Source organism: Candoia aspera, chromosome 16 (genome assembly GCF_035149785.1).
Source record: "Candoia aspera isolate rCanAsp1 chromosome 16, rCanAsp1.hap2, whole genome shotgun sequence".
Lineage (NCBI taxonomy): Eukaryota > Metazoa > Chordata > Lepidosauria > Squamata > Boidae > Candoia > Candoia aspera.
The window spans coordinates 3,025,876-3,048,577 of NC_086168.1; the positions used below are offsets into that span (position 1 = coordinate 3,025,876).

Here is a 22,702-nt window from a genome sequence, read left to right on the forward strand (position 1 = left end):
TTATTGTTGTGGTTGAATTAGCAGCTGAGATTGGCTTGCCTGCTGATGTGGCCACCCCAGTCTGCCTGCAGCTGAGATCTTCACTCTTTTTTCAAAAATCTCTTTCAAGCCAGCCAAGGGAAGAAAGGGGGGGGCATGATTCCCACCCATCTGCTGCCCTCTCTCTCCAAGGCAGAGAGGGAAGGGGAAAGGAAGCCTGTTTTTCTGACAGCCCTCTTTCGCTGCAGGCAGTGCCTGGCTGACCTTGGCTGATCTGGACAAGGGCTGAGCCAGATTGCCCTTGGATAGGGGACCACTGTGAGAGCCCAGGTTGTGGGTTAGACTGGGAGCTTGCAAAACATCCTTAAAGAAGCTGTTTATGGGGCATTTTTGAGCATCGGGGGCTGTGAATTGAAAATGAGAGAATGGACGCCATTGACGGCAGCGCTTAAAACGTGTTGAAGGCACAAGATGGGTGTCCTAAGGGCTCTCAGGGGCCCGACCATCATTTTGGCCTTTAAAACTCCCAACCTCTGATCCATATTTGGAGTGTGGCCCTTGGCAATGCCCAGGAAGCTGTGTCTAGTCTTCCAACTGAAGGGAGTTGCCCAGCCATGCCATGAATCATAACAGCTGGGCCCATCTCTTCTACTAAATCAGAATTAAGCAAATCCCACGATGGTTTAGCCCGCTGGTCTCCAGCACTCTGCTCCGTTGCATTTTACCTCTTTCATCCATCAGCACGCTTTGCTTGCAGCCACTCTGGTCTGATTGCAGCCCCAGCGCTTCGACCCACCTCCCCGGCTTCCCTCCCACCCAGCTTGCGCTTCAACGGCTGGGAAGATCGGTGGGCTCTGCAGTTTCCCGTCTGACGTGGCAGAGCGAGGGATGATAGAACTTAGGCCCAGGGGACGGGAGGGTTTCTCACGGAGGAAGCTGCCTCCGGCAAAGTCAAGGGAACCGCTGCTGTCTTTGTCCTCTCCTCTCTCCCCCCCACCCCCACCGAGGAATTCTTTCTAAGAGCTGCCATACATTTGGAGACGAAAGGTTGAAAAAGCGGCTTCTGTGAATTAATTGATCAACCTCGAACGAACCCAGGAGTGTAGTGTATAAAGGGAAGGAAGGAAGAAAGGGAAGGGGGAAGGAAGGAAGAGGAGAAGAGGAAGGGAGGGAGGGAGGAGATGGGAATGAGGGAGGAAGGAAGGAAGGAGATGGGAATGAGGAAGGAAGGAAGGAGATGGGAATGAGGAAGGAAGGAAGGAAGGAAGGAAGGAAGGAAGGAAGGAAGGAAGGAAGGAAGGAAGGAAGGAAGGAAGGAAGGAAAGAAGCCTATTCTGATCTTCTAAACAGGAATATTTTTGTTCCAGACAGTTGCCCACCATGGCCTCCTCCAAGACATCTTCCTTGGGTTTCATTTTTCCTCCCTATGGATCCCCCTGGCTGTGGATCAGTGTTCAATCCTCATCCCGCTCTCTGGGTTTTCCTCCCCCCCTCTTTCCGATTGTCCAAACGTGCGAATGAGGGGGTGTCCACCAACCGATCTCTGCCTGCTGTTTTCTCCTGGCCCCCTCCTGGTTTTCTCCCTCCCGCCCCTGTTGCTGTCGCATTCTCTGAAATCGCAAACATGGGCTGCCCTTCCAGGGGACAGGATCCTGCGTGTGGGGGGGGAAATAGCCCGTTGGCTGTACAGAAAGCAGTCCTGCATATTGATTATTGTGGATTATTGATTAGTGCCATCCTGATGTTTTTTAAAGGAGCTGTGCCAGGGTCGTCAGGGTTAAGGGAACCCGGTCATCCAGACGTTGCTGCCAGCATCTCTCCCCTGTGGTCAGGCTGGACAATCTGGACCAGTGTTTCTCAACCTTGGGCACGTTCAGATGTGTGGACTTCAACTCCCAGAATTCCCCAGCCAGCCTTGGGCTGGCTGGGGAATTCTGGGAGTTGAAGTCCACACATCTGAACGTGCTCAAGGTTGAGAAACACTGCTCTGGACGCACACCTTTGTCCCCTAGGCTTCTGGAGATGCCTGTTTCTGTGGGTTCCTTCTCAATCTGTTAGCTTGCTAGCTTCTCCAAGCTGGTGCCCCCCAGACGTTTGAGCCGAAGCCATCGGTCTCTAGACTGCAAGGCCAACGAGCCGCCAGGAGATTGTGGCTGACCATGCTCGGAATTAAGCTGCGAGATCTTGGTCCGATGCAGTTGGATTATTGCTCATGAGCAGGCCGGAGGGGCTGGTGGGCTATGGAGCCCAACGCTTCTGCAGGGGAACGAGGCCCAGGAGCTGCCTTGAGCCCCTGTCGGGAGCAGAGGTAGCTCAGGTGGGCTTGAGGACAACGTCTAGGGAGCGTTCACACAAGCTGCTGCTTTTGGTAGCTGCAATTCAGCCGCTGGTGAGAATCCAGCTGCTTTCTCTGCGTGAGTGTGAACGGCTGTTCCTTCCCTTGGCAGCCCATCGAAAAGCTGGTCACGCTCCTCAACACTCTAGATCAGTGGATTGATGAGACACCCCCAGTGGACCAGCCATCTCGCTTTGGGAACAAAGCTTTCCGGATGTGGTACGCGAAGGTGGACCAGGTAGGCCGAGGCGGTGGGTGAAATAGAGCCATCTGGGGGTGGGGGGTGGCTTTTCTCTGGGGGTCAGAGGCAAACCCTTTACCTCTCAGTTTAGGCGGAAAAGACTCATAGGGCTGAAAGGGACGTTACAGGCTGCTTCCTCCAACCCCCTGCTCGGTGGATAGAGTGCGAAACAAGGGCTCTGTTAAATCTGATTTACTGTTGCATGAGCCTTGGGCTTTCTGTCTTGTGGCCAGCTTATGAGAAGGAAAGAAGAACACAACAGAGAGGGAAAAGCAATACCTCTTTGAAACGGTCATATAAGTCTTTTAAGGCATTTGCAAAAGGTGTCTGGATATCAGAAGACCTCCCATGATCCCTGGCAAAGATGGGCTGTGCTGAGGGCAGTTGTTACGAGTTGTGGTCCGGCATACCCGGAGAGCGCCAGGCTGGGAAAAGCTGAGCTGGGGGAGTGATTCGCAAGAGCTGCTTAAAACCACGTCCTTTGTGCAGTCAGCTGCTTTGACAGCATCCTCCAGGTGTGCGGCCTCTGTTTCCCAGAATTCTCAGCCGCAGCCAAATGCCAGCAAGGGAATGCTGGGGGCTGAGCTCCACACCTCTGTAGAGTACAGGTAGTCCTCCACTTACAACCATCATTGGGACCAGAACTTCCATTGCTAAGTGAGGTGGTCATTAAGTGAGTCACACCTGATTTTATGACCTTTTCCGCCACAGTCGTTAAGCGAATCAAGTGGTTTTTAAGCGAATCTGGCTTCCCCCATTGACTTTGCTTGTCAGAAGCCAGCTGGGAAGGTTGCAAATGGTGATGACGTGGCCCCGGGACCCTGCAACCATCATAAATGGGATACTGTGACAGTCGTAAGTGCAAGGACTACCTGCAGTTTGCTTGGGGGTGGCTGCTGTGAATACTATTAGGAGCTCCCCGGCAGGGGCTACGATTGGCTTGTAGATGTATTCCTTGGGCTGGACAGCAGGCTGTGATGATGGGATTGGGGGAGTCCGCACCCGCTCTGACCGCTTGACTGTGGCTAAATCCTAGGGGGCTGAGACCTTGGTTGCGGTGGTGGTCCCCAAGCAGCAAGCCGAAGCTGTGCCCGAGGTGGCTGTCTACTTGAAAGAGTCTGTTGGCAACTCTACCCGCATCGACTATGGGACAGGTATCTATTGGAATGGCTCCCGGGGGATGATGGGAGTGGGGGGTCTTGCCCCACCTGGAAGACAGCCCACCAGCATGGCTTCTTCGGTGCAAGCAACAATTTGCTCCTCGGCAGCAGCAAAGTCCTGACTGATTTGGGGGTTGCACCCATTTTTATTTTTTATTTTTATCCCTCCTTTATTATTTTTATAAATAACTCAAGGTGGCAAACATGCCTAATACCCCTTCCTCTTCCTCTTTTCCCCACAACAACAACCCTGTGAGGTGGGTTCAGCTGAGGGAGAGTGACTGGCCCAAGGTCACCCAGCCGGCTTTCATGGCTAAGGCGGGACCAGAACTCACAGCGTCCTGGATTTTAGCCTGTTGCCTTAACCACTAGACCAAACTGGCTCTCCAATTGCCACTGTAGCTCTCTTGCGATGCTGACCACCGGCCTGGTTCCCATGGGGTCTGGTTGGCTTCTGACCGCGGAGGCAAGCTTGCAAGATGGGCTGGCTCCCTGCATGCTGAAAGCTAGCCTGCCTGGTTATCCTACTCGGTTCTCCCTGATAGTTCAGTTGCCCATGTTGCAGATGGCAGGAGCTTCTGAAATAGCCCAGGCTAGATGTCTAATTTCCTTCCCTGGGAACACTCAGCCTCTAGTCCTCCAGCTGTAAATCGGGAATGCATTCCTGTTGCTACACAATCATCTCTTTCTCCCTTTCGGTCAAGACCTGTGTGTTCGCTCTCCGAAGGAGAGAAAAGATGGCTGTGTTCAAACATTGTAACCATGTTTTCAAACTTGGCCATTTTGAAAGGGGTGGACTTCGACTCCCAGAATTCTCTGGGAGTCGAAGTCCACACATCTTAAAAGTGGCCAAGTTTGAAAACCACTGCATTATACTAACTCATTGTGTTGGAATTCAGGCATAGCACAAACCCAGCCATCCCAGTTTGCAGGGCTTGACGATACAGACCTTAGGTCCAGTGAGGGGCTACGTTGCATCCAGGTAGTCCTTGACTTATGACCATTTGTTTAGCCACTGCTCGAAGTTATGACAGCGCTGAAAAAAGTGACTTATAACTGGTCCTTGCGCTTACCACTGCCACAGCATCCCCGCAGTCAAGTGACCAAAATTTGGGTGCTTGGCAAGTGGCATGTATTTACAACGGTTGCAGCATCCTGGGGTCACATGATTGCCATTCATGACCTTCCCAGCCAGCTTCTGACAAGCAGAATCAATGGGGGGAGCCAGATTCGCTTAACGACTTGGCAAAAAGGGTTGTAAAATCAGGCACGGTCATGTGATGCCTCACTTAACGACTGTGTTGCAGAGTTCCGGTCCCAGTCGTCGTAAGTCGACGACTACCTGTATTCGTTGTCAAACAACAAAGAAAACCATTTCCCCCTCCCATCCCCGCCCCGAAGTACAACCCAGCCCAAGTGAAGCTGTGCCAGCAGCCCTGGTCCAAAGAGGCACGCAGAGGGAGTTTGAGGGCCGTGTGCGGTCCCAGAGTGCCCACCCCAATTTTAAGCATGAGGATTTAGCCCAAGGCTGGGGATCTCTAGGTAGCCAATGAGAAGTGCCCCAGGATTAGATATTCTAAGGTAACTGCCTCTGAGCGTTGGAATTCTCTTCTCAGATCCAGTTGTCCCCTGCGGAGACCTTATTATTCTTTTGCTTGTTTGTTGATTAGATTTATGTCCTGTCTTTCTTTTGTACCACTCAAGGCAGCGTATATAATACTCCCTCCTCCTCTTTTCCCCACCACAACAACCCTGCGAGGTGAGTTGGGCTGAGAGAGGGGGATTGGCCCAAGGTCACCCAGCCGGCTTCCATGCCAAAAGCAGGATTAGAACTCGGAGTCTCCCAGTTTCTAGTCTAGCGCCTTAACCACCGCACCACCCTGCCTCCTCTGTTTCTTAGCAATCTGCCGCTGGTAGTTTGAGGAAGCAGAATTACATCTGAAAAGTCCAGAAACAGGCTGCAGCGATGAACCTCGGCCCAGCTGCTAATCTGCCTAATACTAGCTGGAGTGGGGAACCTATACCATAACAAATCTCGATGATAGTGGTGATGACGGTGCTTTAAGAGACGGGCAGTTTCTGCCTCACATGTTGGAATACAAGCCCCTGATTAAAGCAGGCACACCATGGCAGTTTGCCTGTTTCTGGCCCAAACCAGAATCAGGACTTTTTGCGGTAGACTCTAGCTCTGAAGCTAGATGGCTTCTCAGACGAATGTTCCCCAAAACTGCTAATGCAACATAGCCATGCACTTTAAAACAGCTGCCTGTGGTGCTGCTGAGCAGAAGGAGGAACTCCTGGAAAGCTAGCTTTGGCTGTTTTTTTTTTTTAAATGCATGAAAAATGCAAGAGGGCCAGAGGGCCAGAGAGCCCGCTGTAAAGCCACGATCAGCCACCAGTGGGCGGTATCATCCCGATTACGTTCAGCTCCCATTCCTGTTTTGTTCCTTGTACTTCAGGACTGAACCCAAATTATGCTTGGAGGGGGCTGCAGCCACTTGATATATTCACACACACCACTTTCCCCTCCGCTGTGACATTTTCCTGTAGCTCTTGCCTGAATCCAGTAGTTTTCCTGATTGTATGAGCGTGCTAGACCACAGCCCCCAATATCCCCAGCCAGCCCGAGCCTTGTGTGCCTGGAGGGACATCCCAGTGGGGAGAGCTAAATTGAGGCTTCACTGGGTTGTGTGAAGCCTTTGTTGAGTTTTCTGGAAATGTTACGGTTGGGTTCTGAGGTTCACAGATCCAGGTTAGCCCCGTGCATTTGCACACATGCAGAGGCCCTTTACATCTCTGGAATGACTCTTGAATGCATGTCCTACCTCCTCTCTGCGCCACTGCGAGGGGGGAGGGTGGATAGTGTTTTAATTTGGAAAAAAAAATAGGACAGGCTCAAGCCAAACAATGGGGGGCTTTCTTGATGAGAACAGTGCACCCAGTGGCCAGCAGGAGCATTGCAGGTAGCAGTAGACCTGCCCTACCTGTGATGGGGGCAATTGATAGTATAATCTTGCAGCTTCCTTCCTTGTGACTCCTCAAAGCTTTGCTTTCAGCTTCCCTTTTGAATCTCGCACTGGTATGAATCCCCTAGGTCGAAGGTGGTCAGTTTCATGCAGACAGGGAAGAGAATCCCTGGGGAAAAGCTGACATGCCCCAAACACCTTCTTTGCAAGACCTTCTACATAAAGAACTGTGAGTTTTAAGGAGTTCTAGCCGAACTTGTGGCTCTCCTGGGATTGCTGAGTTCTCAGCAGCCCGAGCTAGCGTGCCCAAGAGCGAGGGCTGCTGGGAGACGTAGTTTTGCAGCTCTGGAGGGCCACACCTTAAGCCTGGGCGTTCCTCAGCGTGAGCTTCTCTTTCCCCCCCTGCAGGCCACGAAGCAGCCTTTGCGGCCTTCCTTTGCTGCCTCTGCAAAATTGGCGTCCTGCGGGTGGATGACCAGCTGGCCATTGTCTTCAGAGTATTCAACAGGTGAAGTGGAGGGGGCGGGGGAGAGGCAGGCTTTGCAAAAGGACTGCTGTCGCGGAACACTTTGGCGTGGCACGTGTGCGTGCCCGAACCCACAGGAGGTTTGGAATGAGCCTCTTTCTCCCCCAACCTCGGTTGCCCCATCTGTGATGTGAGAACAAGGACAGCCTGCTATTTTGTCCCGTGTAGCAGGACCGCGTGGCCTTTCTGGGGCAGAGCGCCACGTTCTGCCTCGCCGGGGCTGCGTTCCAGCAGGGCAAGGGGGTGGCTAGCGAAAGGGTAAAGGCAAAATGGGCTTCCTCTTAAACGAAATTGCAGTTCAGTTAACGGGAACACAATGAGCGGCCATGTTTTTGATTGTTTTCTCTTTACGGACCCCATTTGGAGGGTCCCACCCGAGGCTTGAGAAGTTGCTGGCTGCCCTTGGCTGCCCTGTTCTGCATTTCTTCCAAAGTTGCTCAAATATACGCCACGCGTAAGCTGGCCATCGAACTGAATAACCCCTTCCCGGCTTGTTGTATGAATTTTTGACGACTGGACGCATCCGGTCTGGATAAAATCCCCACTGAGGGTGTCCCCCGCCGTTCCTATGGAATAAAATGTTTAGATGTTGCACCCGTGTACAGATGCATCACCGTATCATCTCTGCTTCCTGTACACGTCGTGCGCCAAACGGTTGTGCAGAGATTGCCCCTGAACTGTCCAGGGCCTGCTTTGGCCAGCTAGTCACCTTGCCCGTCCAAGTCTTTAGAGCAGGCTTTCTCAACCGTGGCAGCTTTAAGATGTGTGGACTTCAACTCAGTTGAAATCCACACTTCTTAAAGCTGCCAAGGTTGAGAAACCCTGCTTTAGGGCAACATCCCCAATAGCTGGTGCTATTTTCTTTCCCCTCACTCCCCCCGGCCCCTTCTCAAAGGGGAATGAAAGGCAGGAGGCCTGCTCTCTGAGAAAGCGATGGGAGGGCCTGGCCACCTCTGAAGAGTGACCTTCTGGGTTCTGCCCACGTTGTGACTTGGACTTAGATCCAAAGTCCTCACCAGATCCTCCCTCTGCTTCCTCTTCCGATCGTTCCCGCCATTCTTCCCAAAGGTGTGGCTTTTCCCTACTAGTTCACGTGGACCTGTTTCGTGGCTTGGTTGGGCCATCAGCCTCTTCAGTGGTCAAACTTGCAGGGATAATAAAATGATTAGCTGCCGCCCCGTCATGGCTTGTCCAATTTTATTTGGTTTCAGGTACTTGGAAGTCATGCGAAAGCTGCAAAAAACCTATCGAATGGAGCCAGCTGGGAGCCAAGGGGTCTGGGGCCTGGACGACTTCCAGTTTCTCCCCTTCATCTGGGGCAGCTCTCAACTGATTGGTAACCAGGCATCATTTTTTTCCCTCTCTCTTTTCTCCTTGGCCAAAAGCTCAGTGTCTTAGTAGCTGCCTGAAGCCAGAGCCTTGAGCCCAGAGCCCAGAATTGTTGAGCTGCTGCTCTCCAGGAATACACAGGCAGAACTTTTTCCTGGAGCTACTTGAGATCAAACCTTATTTAGAAGTCTGCTACAGGTAGCCCTTGACTTAGGACCATTCGTTTAGCGACCGTTCAAAGTTATGACAGCACTGAAAAAAGTGGGTTACAACTAGTCCTCACACTTACGACCGTTGCCACATCCCTGCGATCAGATTTCGGGCACTTGGGAACCAGCGTGCATTGATGAAGGTTGCAGCATCCCAGGGCCACGTGATCGTCATTTGCGACATTCCCAGACAGCTTCCAACAAGCAAAACCAATGGGGAGCTGTGTGATTCGCTTAACGAGCACTGCAAAAAATGTCATAAACTCAGGTGCGGTCACTTGACGGCTTACTTAATGACAACTTTTCTGGCCCCCATTGTGGTTGTAAGTCGAGGACTCCCTGTACAAATGTCACATAAGTTGCGTCCCCGGGGCTAAGAAAGAAGGAAAATTGCAAGGCCAGAAGTTGAGAATGACAACATCTGGTTCCTGGCGTCTCCAGGAGAAAGGGTCACACTCTGCAAAGCCATTACTAATCGGAGAAAAGAATCCTGGCTGGCATGTCCCAGCACTCAAATTTTAGCCGAGCATAGCTCTTGTTATATATTCCGCTTTGCACAACCTTTAGCCAAACCTTCCTGAGAAGTGTGCAAGGAAGTTTGGGGGCCCGTCGCTTTTCCCTGTCCAGTTAGTGCCAGATGGAGAATCTCCTCCAATTTGTGTGATGGTGGCCAGAGGGGATGTGGCTTCTGAGATCCCCAAACCAACCTGCACTGGTTGCCCCTCCCAGTTTTTCTGTGATGAAGAGTTGACTTTACCTGTTGAGTTAGGGTTGAGCCTTGCTTAGTTTCCCTGTTGAACTGTAGCGATGCCGGTGAAGGGTTCAGGTTAACGGGAACCCCCGGCCCGGTTGAGTGAACAAGGGGAGTGAACTGTTACGTAAACCTGGAGACAAGGCTGGGAAAGGAACGCCCCAAAGTCTGTGGACTCGGAAGGGCGGGAGGACATGGAAACCCTGGGGCTACCCGGCCAGTGGGGTTTGTTTTCTGGGCTCTGCAGCAGGCAGGCAGGTCTTCTGCCTAAAGGACATTCTTTCTCTGCAGTAAAGCAACTTGCCCGACCATGTTTAGAATTTAAAGTGGGGTAGGTTTTAGACAGCTGCGATTCACTGCCAGGTTTCGGGGAGGGGTCTGGCTGCTGAACACCGTGCTCTGCCGGGGCAGTCAATAGCCTTCACGGTTCAACCGCAAGCCGCTCTGAAAAGACCCTCTTTTTAGATCACCCCAACCTGGAGCCTCGGCATTTTGTTGATGAGAAGGTGGTGAACGAGCACCATAAGGACTACATGTTCCTCGAATGTATCCGTTTCATCACAGAGGTGAGGCTCCCTCCTCCCGTACCCCTTTCCACCTGTCCTTAAGCGCCCTCTGCGTTTAAGTTACCCTTCGGAACACTCCATTCCGTTTGATCACGTTTGCGACCAGCTGTAATTAACCGCAAAGCAAATAGCCAAAACCCCCCCACGAATAACGTTTATTGTCTCCTTACAGATATTCTATGTCTTTGTGAAATGCTAGATCTTTCATTTTTGGCAGGGAGTGGGTAGGTGGCTAAGTGGGACTTGCTGATCTGGTCAAGGACTGAATAATTTCTTTGCTTTTCTACCCATTTGGGACAGGAACAAGGTGTGATGGTGTTAATAGATGAAGGATGCCCGTAAGATGACTCGTAGCCCGTGTTTGCTTCTAAGTGTGACCTCCATCTAGACTAGATGGATTTTTTTGGATGAATAGTTGTTGCATAGTAACGGAGTTTGAAAGTTCAAAATCCTGCCTTCCTAGATGGCTGCTGTTTCATGCTGTTGGTGTTAGCCCTTCCAGGTAGTCCAGATAAGAAACACAGCAGTGAATACTAGCTCTGTCTTCATTGTAAGGTTACCTTCACTGTAAGGTTACATTAACAGAATCTTGCAAGTCTGAAAGCATTCCTCCCCTTTTACTCCTTTTACTCTCCGGAAAACGAGGGAGGGTCCCTTCTGAGACGCTTCCCATGCCCTGTTTCCTTCTGTGGGCTCAGCTGCCTCTTATCTGACTGATGTCACTACAACTGGAGACAGATAACTGAGTTAAAAGGGTTTGCTAACCTGGATAGTTTTGTGTTGTGGAAGCAGACCCATGTTTCTGCAGCCACCACAAACACAAAATCCTCATGGGTTTTCCTTAAGCCAGTGTTTCTCAACCTTAGCAACTTTCAGATGTCTGGACTTCAACTCCCAGAATTCCCCAGCCAGCTATGGGGAGTTGAAGTCCAGGCATCTTAAAGTTGCCAAGGTTGGGAAACTCTGCCTTAAGCCCTGACTTGGAAGGAAAGATTGTTGACTAGAGTCAAGTTGGGTTTTGCAGCTCCACCTAGTGACCAGTGAATTCCTGAGTTATATGAAAAAGGGTTGACTAAAAAAACTCATTTTCTGTAAAAGCCCCAGTTGTATTTCTAGTTTGGTTTTGGTATTGTCTGCCAGGAAAGCCATCTGTTAGCCACAAGTGGCTGCTGTGGGATTATTTTGACTCTGATTTAAAGTTCCTTGAGATTTGACTGTTGTTGTAGTTCCCATAGGACTAAAAAAAAAAAGGTTCATATGCAGCCTTTTTGTCCGAACAAAACGACCCACAAATGCCCAGTATAAAATTACAAACTCAAAACAGGGCAGTTAAAATCTAACGGGAAATGCAGCCCAATTGTAGATGCTTCCTTAAAAATGGTTTTGGCAACCTAGCTGAGAAGGTGTTTCTCCTTCAAAGCCATATTGTGGTTACTCGCACCTTAGTCCCTGATTGATTGGACTACTGCAGTGTGCTCTACGTGGGGCTGCCCTTGAAGCGTATCCAGAATGCAGTGGCTGGAGTATTTACAGACACTCTTCAAAGCACCTATGTCACACCACAGTTTTGAGAGTTGGACTGGTTCCAGATGCAATTCAGGGCGTTGGTTGTTACCTTTAAAGTCCTTTATGATTCAGGGTCTGGACCTCTGCAGGACTGCCTTCTCCCGCTACCATTTGCCCACCCAATGAGATCAAGGGGGGCTCGGGGATTGCCATCTGCAGGGGCTGCGGAAGTGTGCTGTTTCTGTTGCGTCCCCCTCCTTTAGAAAAGCATTCCCTCAGCTGTCCAAATGGGCTCCTTCCCTTTTGAAGTTTAGGCAGCCTGTAAAGACCAGGCTGTTCCAGGAGGGCCTGCGAATGGAGTGGGGGACAGGTCCTTCTGCCATCCGAAGATGCCTGACTTCTGGCTGGGTTAATGGTGGTATATGCGATGTTATGGCGGTGCATGAGATTTAATGGGGGTGTAGGGGTCTGGGTTTTCCTGTTTTCATCTGAGTTGTGAAGGTGGTGCTGACTGGGGTGGCCTGTAGTCCCATAGAATGAATGAATGAATGAATGAATGAATGAATGAATGAATGAATGACTGAATGAATGAGCGAGCAAAGGAAAGAAAAGCAGTATCCATAGAGCTCATATGCAGATCTTGGGAGCTGTGTTCCACAGCTGAGCAGCGATGCAAGGGAAAGCTCTCCTGCAGCTTGACAAATGGAGGGGAGGGGTCCTTAGGTCCATAACAAGAAAGGAAACCCCTGAGATAGTCAAGCTTTGGCCTATTTGTTTGTTTGATTTATATCCTACCTTTCCATTCAAGCCGGACCCTCCAGATGGCTCACCCCAGGAAGCTCGCAAATAGAAAAAAATAAAGCAGGAAGAGGGCAATTAAAACCCAATAAAAAAAGATGGCCCCAAACTAAAAATCCATTCCTGAAATGCTGCTGCTGCTGCCACCTCTCCTTCTCCTTCCTCTCCTCTTCCTCCATCCTCATCATCATCATCATCGCTTCTCCATCATTATCCCTTCTTCTCCTTCTCAGTCGTCATCATCATCATCCCTTCTTCTTCTCCTTCTCTTCCTTCTCCATCATCATCATCATCATCATCATCACCATCATCATCATCATCCCTTCTCCCTCTCCCTCTCCCATCATCTACTTGCTTCCAAGAGACCCAGAGTATGAAAAATGCATTTCCATTGATTTCTAACAATTCCTCCCTCTACGTGCACTTCGGAAAGAAAGCAAGTTCCAGGTATGAAGTGATTGAAATATACCGAATGGACCATTTTTAGGTGTGGCATTACGTGGAGCCCGCGACTACTGACTAGGTCCCCGGCACCTGGCTTCTCTCTCTGTGAGATGTGCAGTAGCTCAACCAATTCTGGATCCTGACTTAATTAGGTACCTGTTTTCATCCCCACCAGCTTCTCCCCTAGGATACAGGCCATCGGGAGTGGGGAATCCAGTTTAACGATATTGTACTTTGTCTAAGAGAGTGGGACTATTGGACTATTTAACCTGAGTTTTCTAATTTTGACACCTGCCCTGAGATGTCTCTAACGTGGGCCCTTCTGCCGTTGATGGGAACTGAAGCTTTTGCTAAGCCAGGCGAGATCTCTGCTTCTTGCGCATTTTTGGTACTAATGTGGATCCATTTAAATGGATGAGGAGGCCGCATGTGCCCCCGCCCCAGTTCTTGCACCTGTACAGGTTGTGCCACAAATTGATTTTTGAATGCGGTTTTTGATCCAAATCAGTAGGACAATATATACCTTAAGCATACGCCTGCTTTTTATTAACTCCTGCCGCCCTCCAGCAAGGCTAACGTTTTAGCTCCACCTCCTCCGGAGATTTCACTCTCATACCCCAGTATCTCTCAGAGGCTATGAAACAGAAAACCTGGCCAAAGACCAGAACGATCACAGCTCTTTGCAGACGGTGAATTAAAAGGAGGACTAGGCTCAGGGACACCAACGTACCCTTCCGAGAGCTGTTTGAAAACTGTTTGGGTTCACACCACAAGCAAAACCCTCAACCTGAGTTACCCAAACACAAGGGTTGTGGTCGCATCACAAGCAGTGCCCAAGCAAACTATAATCTGAGGTGAGGTGATGGCTGGGTAACAGGCTACTCTGCAAGCTACCCAGCCCTGTTTTAACTTAGTTTAACGTCTTGGGCACACCCAATCCTTTGTTACGGTCCCAGAACTGTGTTTACCATCTTCTTTTTATAAAGAGCCACCCCTGGTTCATAGTTCTTTTTAGTTCTCATGGCTCTGCCACCTTGAAAATCTGTTGAATCAGGGAAATGGAAGACCTGTGCCCTTCAATTGTTACAGGACTCTGTCCTTCCCCTTTGGGGGTGGGTCCAGGATCCCCTCTCGATGCCTCCTGCCTATCCTAATTAAGTCCATCCCAAGATGCTTTAGATCAGTGTTTCTCAACCTTGGCCATTTTAAGATGTGTGGACTTCAACTCCCAGAATTCCCCAGCCAGCTTGGATGGGCTTCAACTCCCAGAATTCCCCAGCCAGCTTGGATGAGCTTCAACTCCCAGAATTCCCCAGCCAGCTTGGATGGGCTTCAACTCCCAGAATTCCCCAGCCATCATGGGTGGACTTCAGCTCCCAGAATTCCCCAGCCAGCATGCATGCTAGCTGGGGAATTCTGGGAGTTGAAGTCCACCCATCTTAAAGTGGCCAAGCTTGAGAAACAGTGCTTGAGATGATGAGATGACAATTATGATTGCCCTGCTGGGCACCTGCCAGTCCATACCCGGGTCTGCCAACACACTATTGGCCTCTAGTGGCAGAACAATAGAATTACAGCGCCAACAAAATGGCAGAGTGGGAATGTTTTTCCCCCCCCTTGCTCTAAATAAGTGAGCCGCCCGCAAATACCTGCCTCCAGCAGATTTACCCAATACGAAATCTCAATTGAATGGATAATAGATGTCCTCTGCTGGACAAAGCGGTTAGCCGGGAAAGACCCCACTCTCATCCTGGCTTCCACCAAGGGGCCGGAGAGGCCGGCGGAGCGTCGCAAGCCGTTTGCTGGGCATTGGAACCGAGGCATTTTTTTTTTTTAATAATTGTGTTGGTTGGTCCTACACAATGCTGATCCCATTTCAGTCCTCCTGTAGCATGGGAGTGTCTTTGCCAACTGGAGCTCCCCAAAAGGCAGATAACGCTCCACCTACTGTTGGGGCCATGACTGTCCATGCACAGCCCCATCTCTCCCCCCGCCGCCGCCCCAGCTCTGGCCCTCTGGTTCCTGGGCATCCCTCCTTCCCCTGCCCGGCTTTGTTCCTTTGTTCAGCAAGAGCATCTCTCTGTCTCTTGTGGGGGGACCCCTGGCCTCATTTCCAAGCAGGGCTCAATTCCCCCCGGGGGGGCGGTCAGCGCATGCGAGCAAATCCAGGGGCAGAAGTCGATTGGCTTCCCACGCATGGATTCCACAGTCGAAGAAAACCAGGAATCCATGCGTGGCCCAGATACGCAATGCAAAGCTTTTTTTTCTCCCCCCCCCCCCCGCTCCCCTTCTCTTCCCCCACCCCCCGCCCCAGCGCTTTCCCTTTCCCCGGTTTCAATCTGGCTTCTAAATTTGAAGTTTTGGGAAGGGCGAGCTCAGATTTCAGCTGGAAGGGAAGCAGTGGACAGGAAGGTGCTGTGCTCAGCTGCCTTCCCCCCCTCCTCCCCCCCTTTTTTTTAAACTGACAGAGGAACCATTTACAAAAGGCCGATTCTCTTGGGAACAGAGAGGCAGGAACGCAGCGTCTGTGAGTAATTTCCTGCTCAATATGGTTGCCCTGACTCATTCCATTCCCCTGGGGTCACTGTGGGACTCGGTTCGCTCCTCTCCGGCTCGCTGGCTTTCTCTTCTCTTCTCTTCTCTTTGTGGCTGGAATGAGCCGCAGTTCCTTTCTAGCTTTCCTCCCGTCTTCCTCCCTCTCTCTCCTTTCTTCTTTCTCCAAATCTCCCCACTTCATCCCCAGTTGCTCCGAACTCCGACAGACGTCTGTTTGGCACGGCAATCCCTGCCTGAGCGGAGTGGGGCTTTGGTGCCCGACATCAGGGGCCAGCGTCACCCCCTTGGAACACAGAGCAGCTGCGTTGCGGGGCCTCGCCACGGAGTGGCAGGCAAGAGGCTCTCCCCATCTGCCACCAGAAGAAGGGTCAGGGCCCAAGCGAGGTGGCCAGATCTGTTTCTGCAACTCCCGGACTTTGGGGAAAGCTTTTCTGCCCTGTTTCTGCACCCTGTAAACAAAAATGTCCTCTGCTGCACACCCAGCTTTTGCCCTCTTTGGCACTGCCAGCCAGAGGCCCTGGCTGCCCCCAAAACATGGGGAGGTGTGAAAAACACAAGGGCCGATGACTGACTTTGGATGGATGGATTTCTTGGTTGGTGCACACGTCAGTAAATCTCTCCCATCCCTGAACTGATGTCGGAAAGGCTCTGAGGCATGTCCTTTGGAAACCCGTTGGCATCTGAGCCTGCCTGGAGCTGGAGACGAAGAGCCCAGCTAATTTTTTAAAAAAAAATTAGTCGGCAGCTAGGATCGTGGAGTGGGAAGGGACCTCAGAGGCCATCCAGTCCAATCCCTTGCACATTACAGGATTCAATACACCAGCACTTCTCAAAAAGTTTGGCCTCAGGACCCCTTGACATTCTTAGAAATGATTGAGGACCCCAAAGAGTATGGGTTTATGTGGGTTATATCTATAGATATTTACTGCATTGGCAATTAAAACGGAGAAATTTTAAAATATTTATTTATCGGATTTTGTGGACCCCCAAAAGGCCACGCTTTGAAATCCACCTTACTATACCTTCCCCACTAGATGACTATCCAGCCTCTGTTTGAAAGCCTCCAGGGAAGGGGAAGAAACCCATTCCACTGACTGGCAGCTCTGACTGTCAAGAAGTTCTTCCTAATGTCTATTCTCTGCCTACATCCTTGAAGTCTTACCCTTGGAGCAAGTGAGGATAAGTCCAAACCCTTTACAGTGCTTCAGGTTTTTAAAGACAGCTGTCATGTCCTCTCTCCATCTTCTCTTCTGCAAGCTAAAGATTCCAAATATCGCATTAGGAAGCTCGCCTGGTTGGGAATTGGGATCCGTGGGCCCCTCTGCCGACAGGAGGACCCCGGTTGACTCAGCTGCTGTCGAGGGTTTTTGTGGATCTTGTATGGGAGCAAAAGGTGACAGTGCAGTTCCTTGATTAAAGGTGTCATTTAGGGCAGCCCAGTTAGGTGGCAGTAGCAAGCTGATTTGGGATCATCGAAAAAACTAAGGGTTAGTCCTGGTTTGTATTCGGATGGGAGACCACTTAGAAACTCCAGCGTTGTAGGCTGGACTGGGAAGTTGGAAAAAACATGCTGGAAAAAGGCAGTGGCAAACCATTTCCATTTCACACTAAGGAAGCTGCAGGGACGTGTCTCAGTCTAAGGCAGTGTTTCTCAGCCTTGGCAATTTCACAAGGTGTGGACTTCAACTCCCAGAATTTCCCAGCCAGCTCTGCTCTGCTGGATGGGGAATTCTGGGAGTTGAAGTCCACACCTCGTGAAATTGCCAAGGTTGAGAAACACTGATCTAAGACATCAGGAGTTCAGTAAATTTTACTTCACACTGGTCAGCTTTCTTTAACCTGCTGCCATCCACACGTATGTGGACTGCAATTCCCAGCATCCCATTCCATAACCGTCATGGCTAGGGATTCTGGGAGTTAGAGTCCAAATATCTGGAGTACATCAAGATGGGTTTCCATCGTGGTCCTCTGGAAGGTTTAAAAAGAAAAACGCTCCTGAGATGCCGGGAAGTTCCAACAGAGTTGTGGAAACAGTTAGAAGAGCTTGTGTAGGCCTGACCCCTAAGTGGCCTCATCCTTCCACGTGCACCCTCCGTGAAATCAAAGTTGCTAGTCCATATGAGTTTTAATGGATTGGAGGGACAGTTTACTCAGTTGAGTGTTTAAACGACTGTTTCCGCGGGGTGCAAGGGTGTCTTAAAAGCCATTCTGTCCTGAGTGAAAGAGGAGGTTGTCTTTTCTATCATTTTATAGGACCCTTGTATGTGTTTATTTCTCATCTTAATGGATCAAAAGCTCCTTAACCAGTGGACCAAACACATTGGTTTGCTCTTGATGAACCTGGAATGCACCGAAGCCCCCAATGGATCTCGGGAAGGACTTAAACACAGCTAACAAACTTTGCTGGAACTGATGTGGCCTCAGTGAGTCACGCTTAATTCTCTCTGGAGCATCTGGCTGGGCATGACTAAGAGGGCTCAGCCGCATGCGCCGCCTCTGACTTTCTTGAATTGGGGCCTTGGCCCTCTCGACGGCTCCAATTCCCGTCCGTACACTCAGGCCGTTGAGAGTCAGCCCTGCCCATCTGTTGTGAAGGTGCGCAGCTGCCTTTTACCAATTAAAGAATGACATAATCCCTCCTTCCCGCCCGGCCTCCTTTCTGGGCGACTACCAGGTCCATGGCCCCCAGCTAGCACAGCTACGTGGTGGTCCTGGTCTGGATGATGGAACTGTCGCACAACGCTTCTGGAAACACACGATTGTCGGTAATGGGTACATGAATAGGAAGCAGCCTTGTGCCAGCTTTTATTTATTTTTCAAAAACTCCTTCAGCCTGATGCTTTTCTTCAAGGTTGGAGAATCAGGACCATTTTTAATGCATTATATTACTAACCGGCCATTTGTAGAAAAAGCAGTCGGTAGTCAGAGCCGTTCCTAGGCAAGGCTGGCACCCTTGTATTTTGTTTTATCATCCTTTCGGTACTTAAAAATGTGGCTGGTGGGTCTGGAAGAGACCAAGGAAATTACCAGTTGAGGCTCGTCGCAAAGAAGGTGTCAGGGAGTTATTCGGAGAGCGATATACTGCTGGGGAACGAATCCCTTGGCCGGATTTGGGGCAAATCCCAAGGTTATCATCCAGAGTGGCTCAGGAGACAAAGGGGGGTTTGGGATTTTAAGGGTGAAAAACATCATTTTTACCCTTAAAATGCCCTCTCCTTGCCAAAACACCTTGCCATAATAAGGGTCGACATGTAGTTCACAATCCTCATTTTTTGCACCGTGCTTGAATCCTTGAGGACTAGGAGCTTGAAAAGCAGGCGTGGCAGATTCCTTGTTTAAAAGGACACATTTTTTGTTCCTTCATTTTCCCCCCTTGTACTTTTGGCTTTTTCTCTGCTTGTTTGGCAATTCTTTTCCTCGGGACTCAGCAGCTGCGCCAAAGCAGGCGATGTCCCCAAATCCCGCAGTCACGAGCTGCCGGAGATGTTCCAAAAGCCGATAACTCCTTAGGCTCGCAGGAGCTGATAACCCAAAGGCAGGGGCCCGGGGCCCAGATCTTCTAAAGCTTGGGCTTCTGCTCCGGACCTCGTACCCGGAGGTGCTGGTGGGTTGGCATTTAGGAAGGTTTGCTCTTGAGAAGGTGGGCAAGAAGCAGAGTTTTTGCAGCTGGGGGGGCGGGGCAAAGGAAATTCAGGCCTTGTTGCAAACGGGTGGAGAAAGGAGCTCACAACATATTTTCCCCCTCCACCACTGCATTGCCAACCCCTTCTCCAAAACAACTTTGCACCCACCGAGCACTGTGATTTCCAGCGCGTTTTAATGCCATCTCCCTGTGCCACCATTTTTAATTGCCCCCTATCCCCCCCTTTTTCTTTTTTGGTGCTGGGGGTTGCAGTCTGGACGTGCTGCGTGCTTCAGGTCTGGAGGGAGGAGGGGGAGGAGGAGGAAGTGAGTTATTTTAAAATCTGCATCCTGCAAGAGCTGTTGACTTCCCAGGGTTGCTTGCTGGCTGGCTTTTCAGCTGGCGCTGCATCTTTGTGGTGGTGATGTCATGGAAACTTCCCTCGGCAAGTTGAGTTGCATTCCTGCCCGCCCCCGCCCCCCAACAGACCGCGCTTTATTCTTAAGGGTGTGCCCAGAATCATGTCCCGGAAAAGTAACTCAGCTGCTTTTTCTCCTGGCAATCCCTGCACATTTGCTCGGGCCCCAAGCTCATTGTGCTGCATCTCTTTCTGCGAAAGGTTTCAGGAAAAGAGACGGGCTTGGGTTGAAAAAGTGGGTGCACGCCTTCTGGGGGTTGGGTGGGCGCCCACACATTCCTGGATAGTTTGGATCTTTCCCTTGCCACGCACCCCCTGCCTAACGCCTCAGGCTTCAAACCTTGCGGTCTCCAAGCAGCCAGGGAATCCAGTCTCTTGGTGTTTTGTCCAGGGTTGGGCTCAATGCAGACTGGCAGTCGGGACATCAGTTTGAGTTTGGTGCCACTCCTGGGGAGCCAGTGTGGTGCTGTGGCTAAGGAGTTGGGCTACCAGCAGGGAGACCCGGAGTCAAGTGCGTCCTCAGCCGGGGAAGCTCATGGAGTGATTTTGGGGTGATTTTGAGAGAGCCCCTCTCTCCATCCCTCTGCACTCCAGCACGTTGGGTTGTGGTTTTAATTAGGCCTGGGGAAAATGAGAGCTGTTGCTCAAAGGAGGCTGCCATGCAGAAGCCATGCGAGAATCATTCAAGAAGGCAGAACAAGCAGATTTAAATAACAAGGAAGTGAATCTTAGACGGCAGGGAAAACGTCCTAAGGGCTGGTCAACAACGGAGCAGATGGCCTCAAGAGGTGATGGTCCCCCCATCTTTCAGGGATGCCGTAGCCGTGGCTCTCTGGCCCCAGCAGAGGGTCGGGCTAGATGATCTTCCCAATGCCTTCCAGCCCTTACCTTTTACGATTCTATGGGGCAGAAAAATTGGAGGAGGGAATGCTACCTACGCTGTCTTGAGCTCCTAGGATTTCAGTGTAACAAAGAAATGAATCAAGTCCATCCAACAGGGTTGGCATCTTCCATTCCTGGGCACCAGCTGGGTGATGCTTGCCGAGCGCGTGGCTCATTCAGCTGGGTTCAGGGTGCACCTCCATTTGCCTCCCTTGGTCCCGGATAGCTGGAAATTCAGGATCCCGGTTTAAACGAAGGCAGGCTTACGGCATTCCTGATCTTCAATCTGTTTGAGCCAGTCCTAGCCAAATGATACATGCACAACGGTCCCAGCGAAATGCGCCTTAAAACTTGTTGATGTCTAGAGGCTGGGTTTGCAAGACTTACAAAGAATTCTACTCAACAAGCTCATGTTGTTAGGTGATGGCTGACCGCATTGTGCAGACCCCCCGAATTGGGTTCATGGAATAAGCCAGGGTTGAGCTAAGTTTAGGCAAATGTGTGGCGTGACTACAAAGTAACTGGGTTCCGAATTTCAAGCTCTCTTTTCCTCCGAGGGGTTTTTCCTCGACTGTTTCAAAGGAACAGCCTTGTGCCAACGGCGTGCAGCCCTAGCAAAGTGGAAAAATACCAACAGGCTTTCAACGTCTCTCGCCTCCAGATGCGCATAAGGAAATTTGGGGGGAACTTTCCACAAAGGGAGGGACCGTGCGTGGTTTTTTAGCGCTGCTTGTTACCGCTTTGGGCACATCTCCTGCAAAGTGGATCAGGCCTTGCGGTGGCGCCGATGCTCAGGGCTGACCCTGGTTTCTTTTGCCTTCCAGATGAAGACAGGCCCCTTCCCCGAGCACTCCAATCAGCTGTGGAACATCAGCGCCGTCCCTTCCTGGTCCAAAGTCAACCAGGGCCTCATCCGCATGTACAAAGCTGAGGTGAGGAAGGCAGAGGAAGGGCGGGCTGCACCTCTTCATCCAGATGTCATATTTCTGGGACAGACACCTGTCCAAGTGTGGGGCTACATGAGTGTGTGTCAGCCTTCCCAGGTGGACCAGACAGGAAGCACGACCAGAAAAGCTAATTCTACTTTATTGTAAGGCTACATTAACAGAATCTTGCAAGTCTGGAAGTATAAATCTCTTTTACAGTTTGAGAAGTTAGGGAGGGTCCCTTCTGAGCCTTTCTCCTCCCATTGTGCAGCTGCGGGCTATGCCCTCCCTTATCCGACCGTTCCCTAGGCGGCGTCTCTTCGCCTGTCTCCCAAGGTCTTCCCCACATGCCATCACAGTGTGTTATGCTCTCACTGGGAAGAAGCACATGGTGCAGATCCCAGCCCAACATCCTGTCTCGCTTTCTGTTAGAAACAAGGCCTTTCCCCAAGTGGCTGATAGAACAGCTGTGGGGAGTCCTGGTTTTGGCTCCTCTTCTTCCGAGGTGTTCCTACAATAAGCAGGAAGAGCCAAGCCTGGATGTTTTTGCCTTCCGAAATCGACACAGCTTCTCCCCTCAGGCCAAAATCCGAATAGCAAGGAGAGGGTGACGGGCAGGACGCGATGCCTCCAGATTTGCCTCCCCCAAGAGACAGCGGAGGTGTGCGTTCCTTTTGAAAAGAAGCCAACAACATCACGTGCCGGGGGCGGGGGGAAGGAACGGTGATTCGAAGCCACGCACGTTTGCAGGGAGAAAATTGGATTCAGCGAACCAGCATGGCAGCAACTGGCAGCTGAATTGAGCAGCTCTTCCTTCCTTCTCCTGCAGTTGCAAGGTCTTCATTCTGAGCCAGCCGATACGAGGCTGTCCTCTTTCCCACAGGCCTCCGGTCAACCTTAGGGTTTGGGAAGATGACCCCCCCCGCCCACGGTGCCTTGTTGACGGAAGGGGTGGCACTGTTGGTCCTGTTTGAGGGAGGCACTGCTGCATGTCAGCCTCATCAGCTCAGTCAGAGCTGGATTTAATAGCACCTTCAAGCTATGCCACTCCCTTCATGGCGGTGCACAAAGAAATCTAGATATCGCTGTTACAGGTAGTCCTCGACTTACGACCATACATTTAGCGACTGTTTGAAGTTATGACGGTGCTGAAAAAGTGACTTGCAACCAGTCCTTGCACTTAACGACCGTCACAGCATCGCCATGGTCACATGATCAGAATTTGGGTGCTTGGCAACCAGTATGTATTTGTGGCGGTTGCAATGTCCTGGGGCCCCATGATCACCATTTGTGACCTTCCTAGCAGGCTTCCAACAAGCAAAATCAATGGGGAACCGCGTGATTCACTTAACCACGTGATTTGCTTAATGACCACAAAAAATGTCATAAATTCAGGGTGCAGTCATATGATGCCTCTCTTAACAGCAAATTTTCCTGTCCCAGTTGTGCTCATAATCCACTCTGCAGAGTGCTGCTTCTCATTGTTTA

At 50.9% G+C, this 22,702-nt stretch overlaps 1 protein-coding gene across 1 annotated transcript in view; it reads left to right on the forward strand.

Annotated features, from left to right (window-relative positions):
* Positions 1-22,702, forward strand: part of PTPA (protein phosphatase 2 phosphatase activator) — a 39,150-nt gene that overhangs the window by 11,823 nt on the left and 4,625 nt on the right. The window contains exons 4-9 of the mRNA XM_063316084.1: positions 2,427-2,552; positions 3,592-3,709; positions 7,090-7,189; positions 8,419-8,543; positions 9,962-10,062; positions 21,113-21,220. Coding sequence (XP_063172154.1) covers positions 2,427-2,552; positions 3,592-3,709; positions 7,090-7,189; positions 8,419-8,543; positions 9,962-10,062; positions 21,113-21,220 — 678 coding nt within the window. The remainder of the gene's footprint in view (positions 1-2,426; positions 2,553-3,591; positions 3,710-7,089; positions 7,190-8,418; positions 8,544-9,961; positions 10,063-21,112; positions 21,221-22,702) is intronic.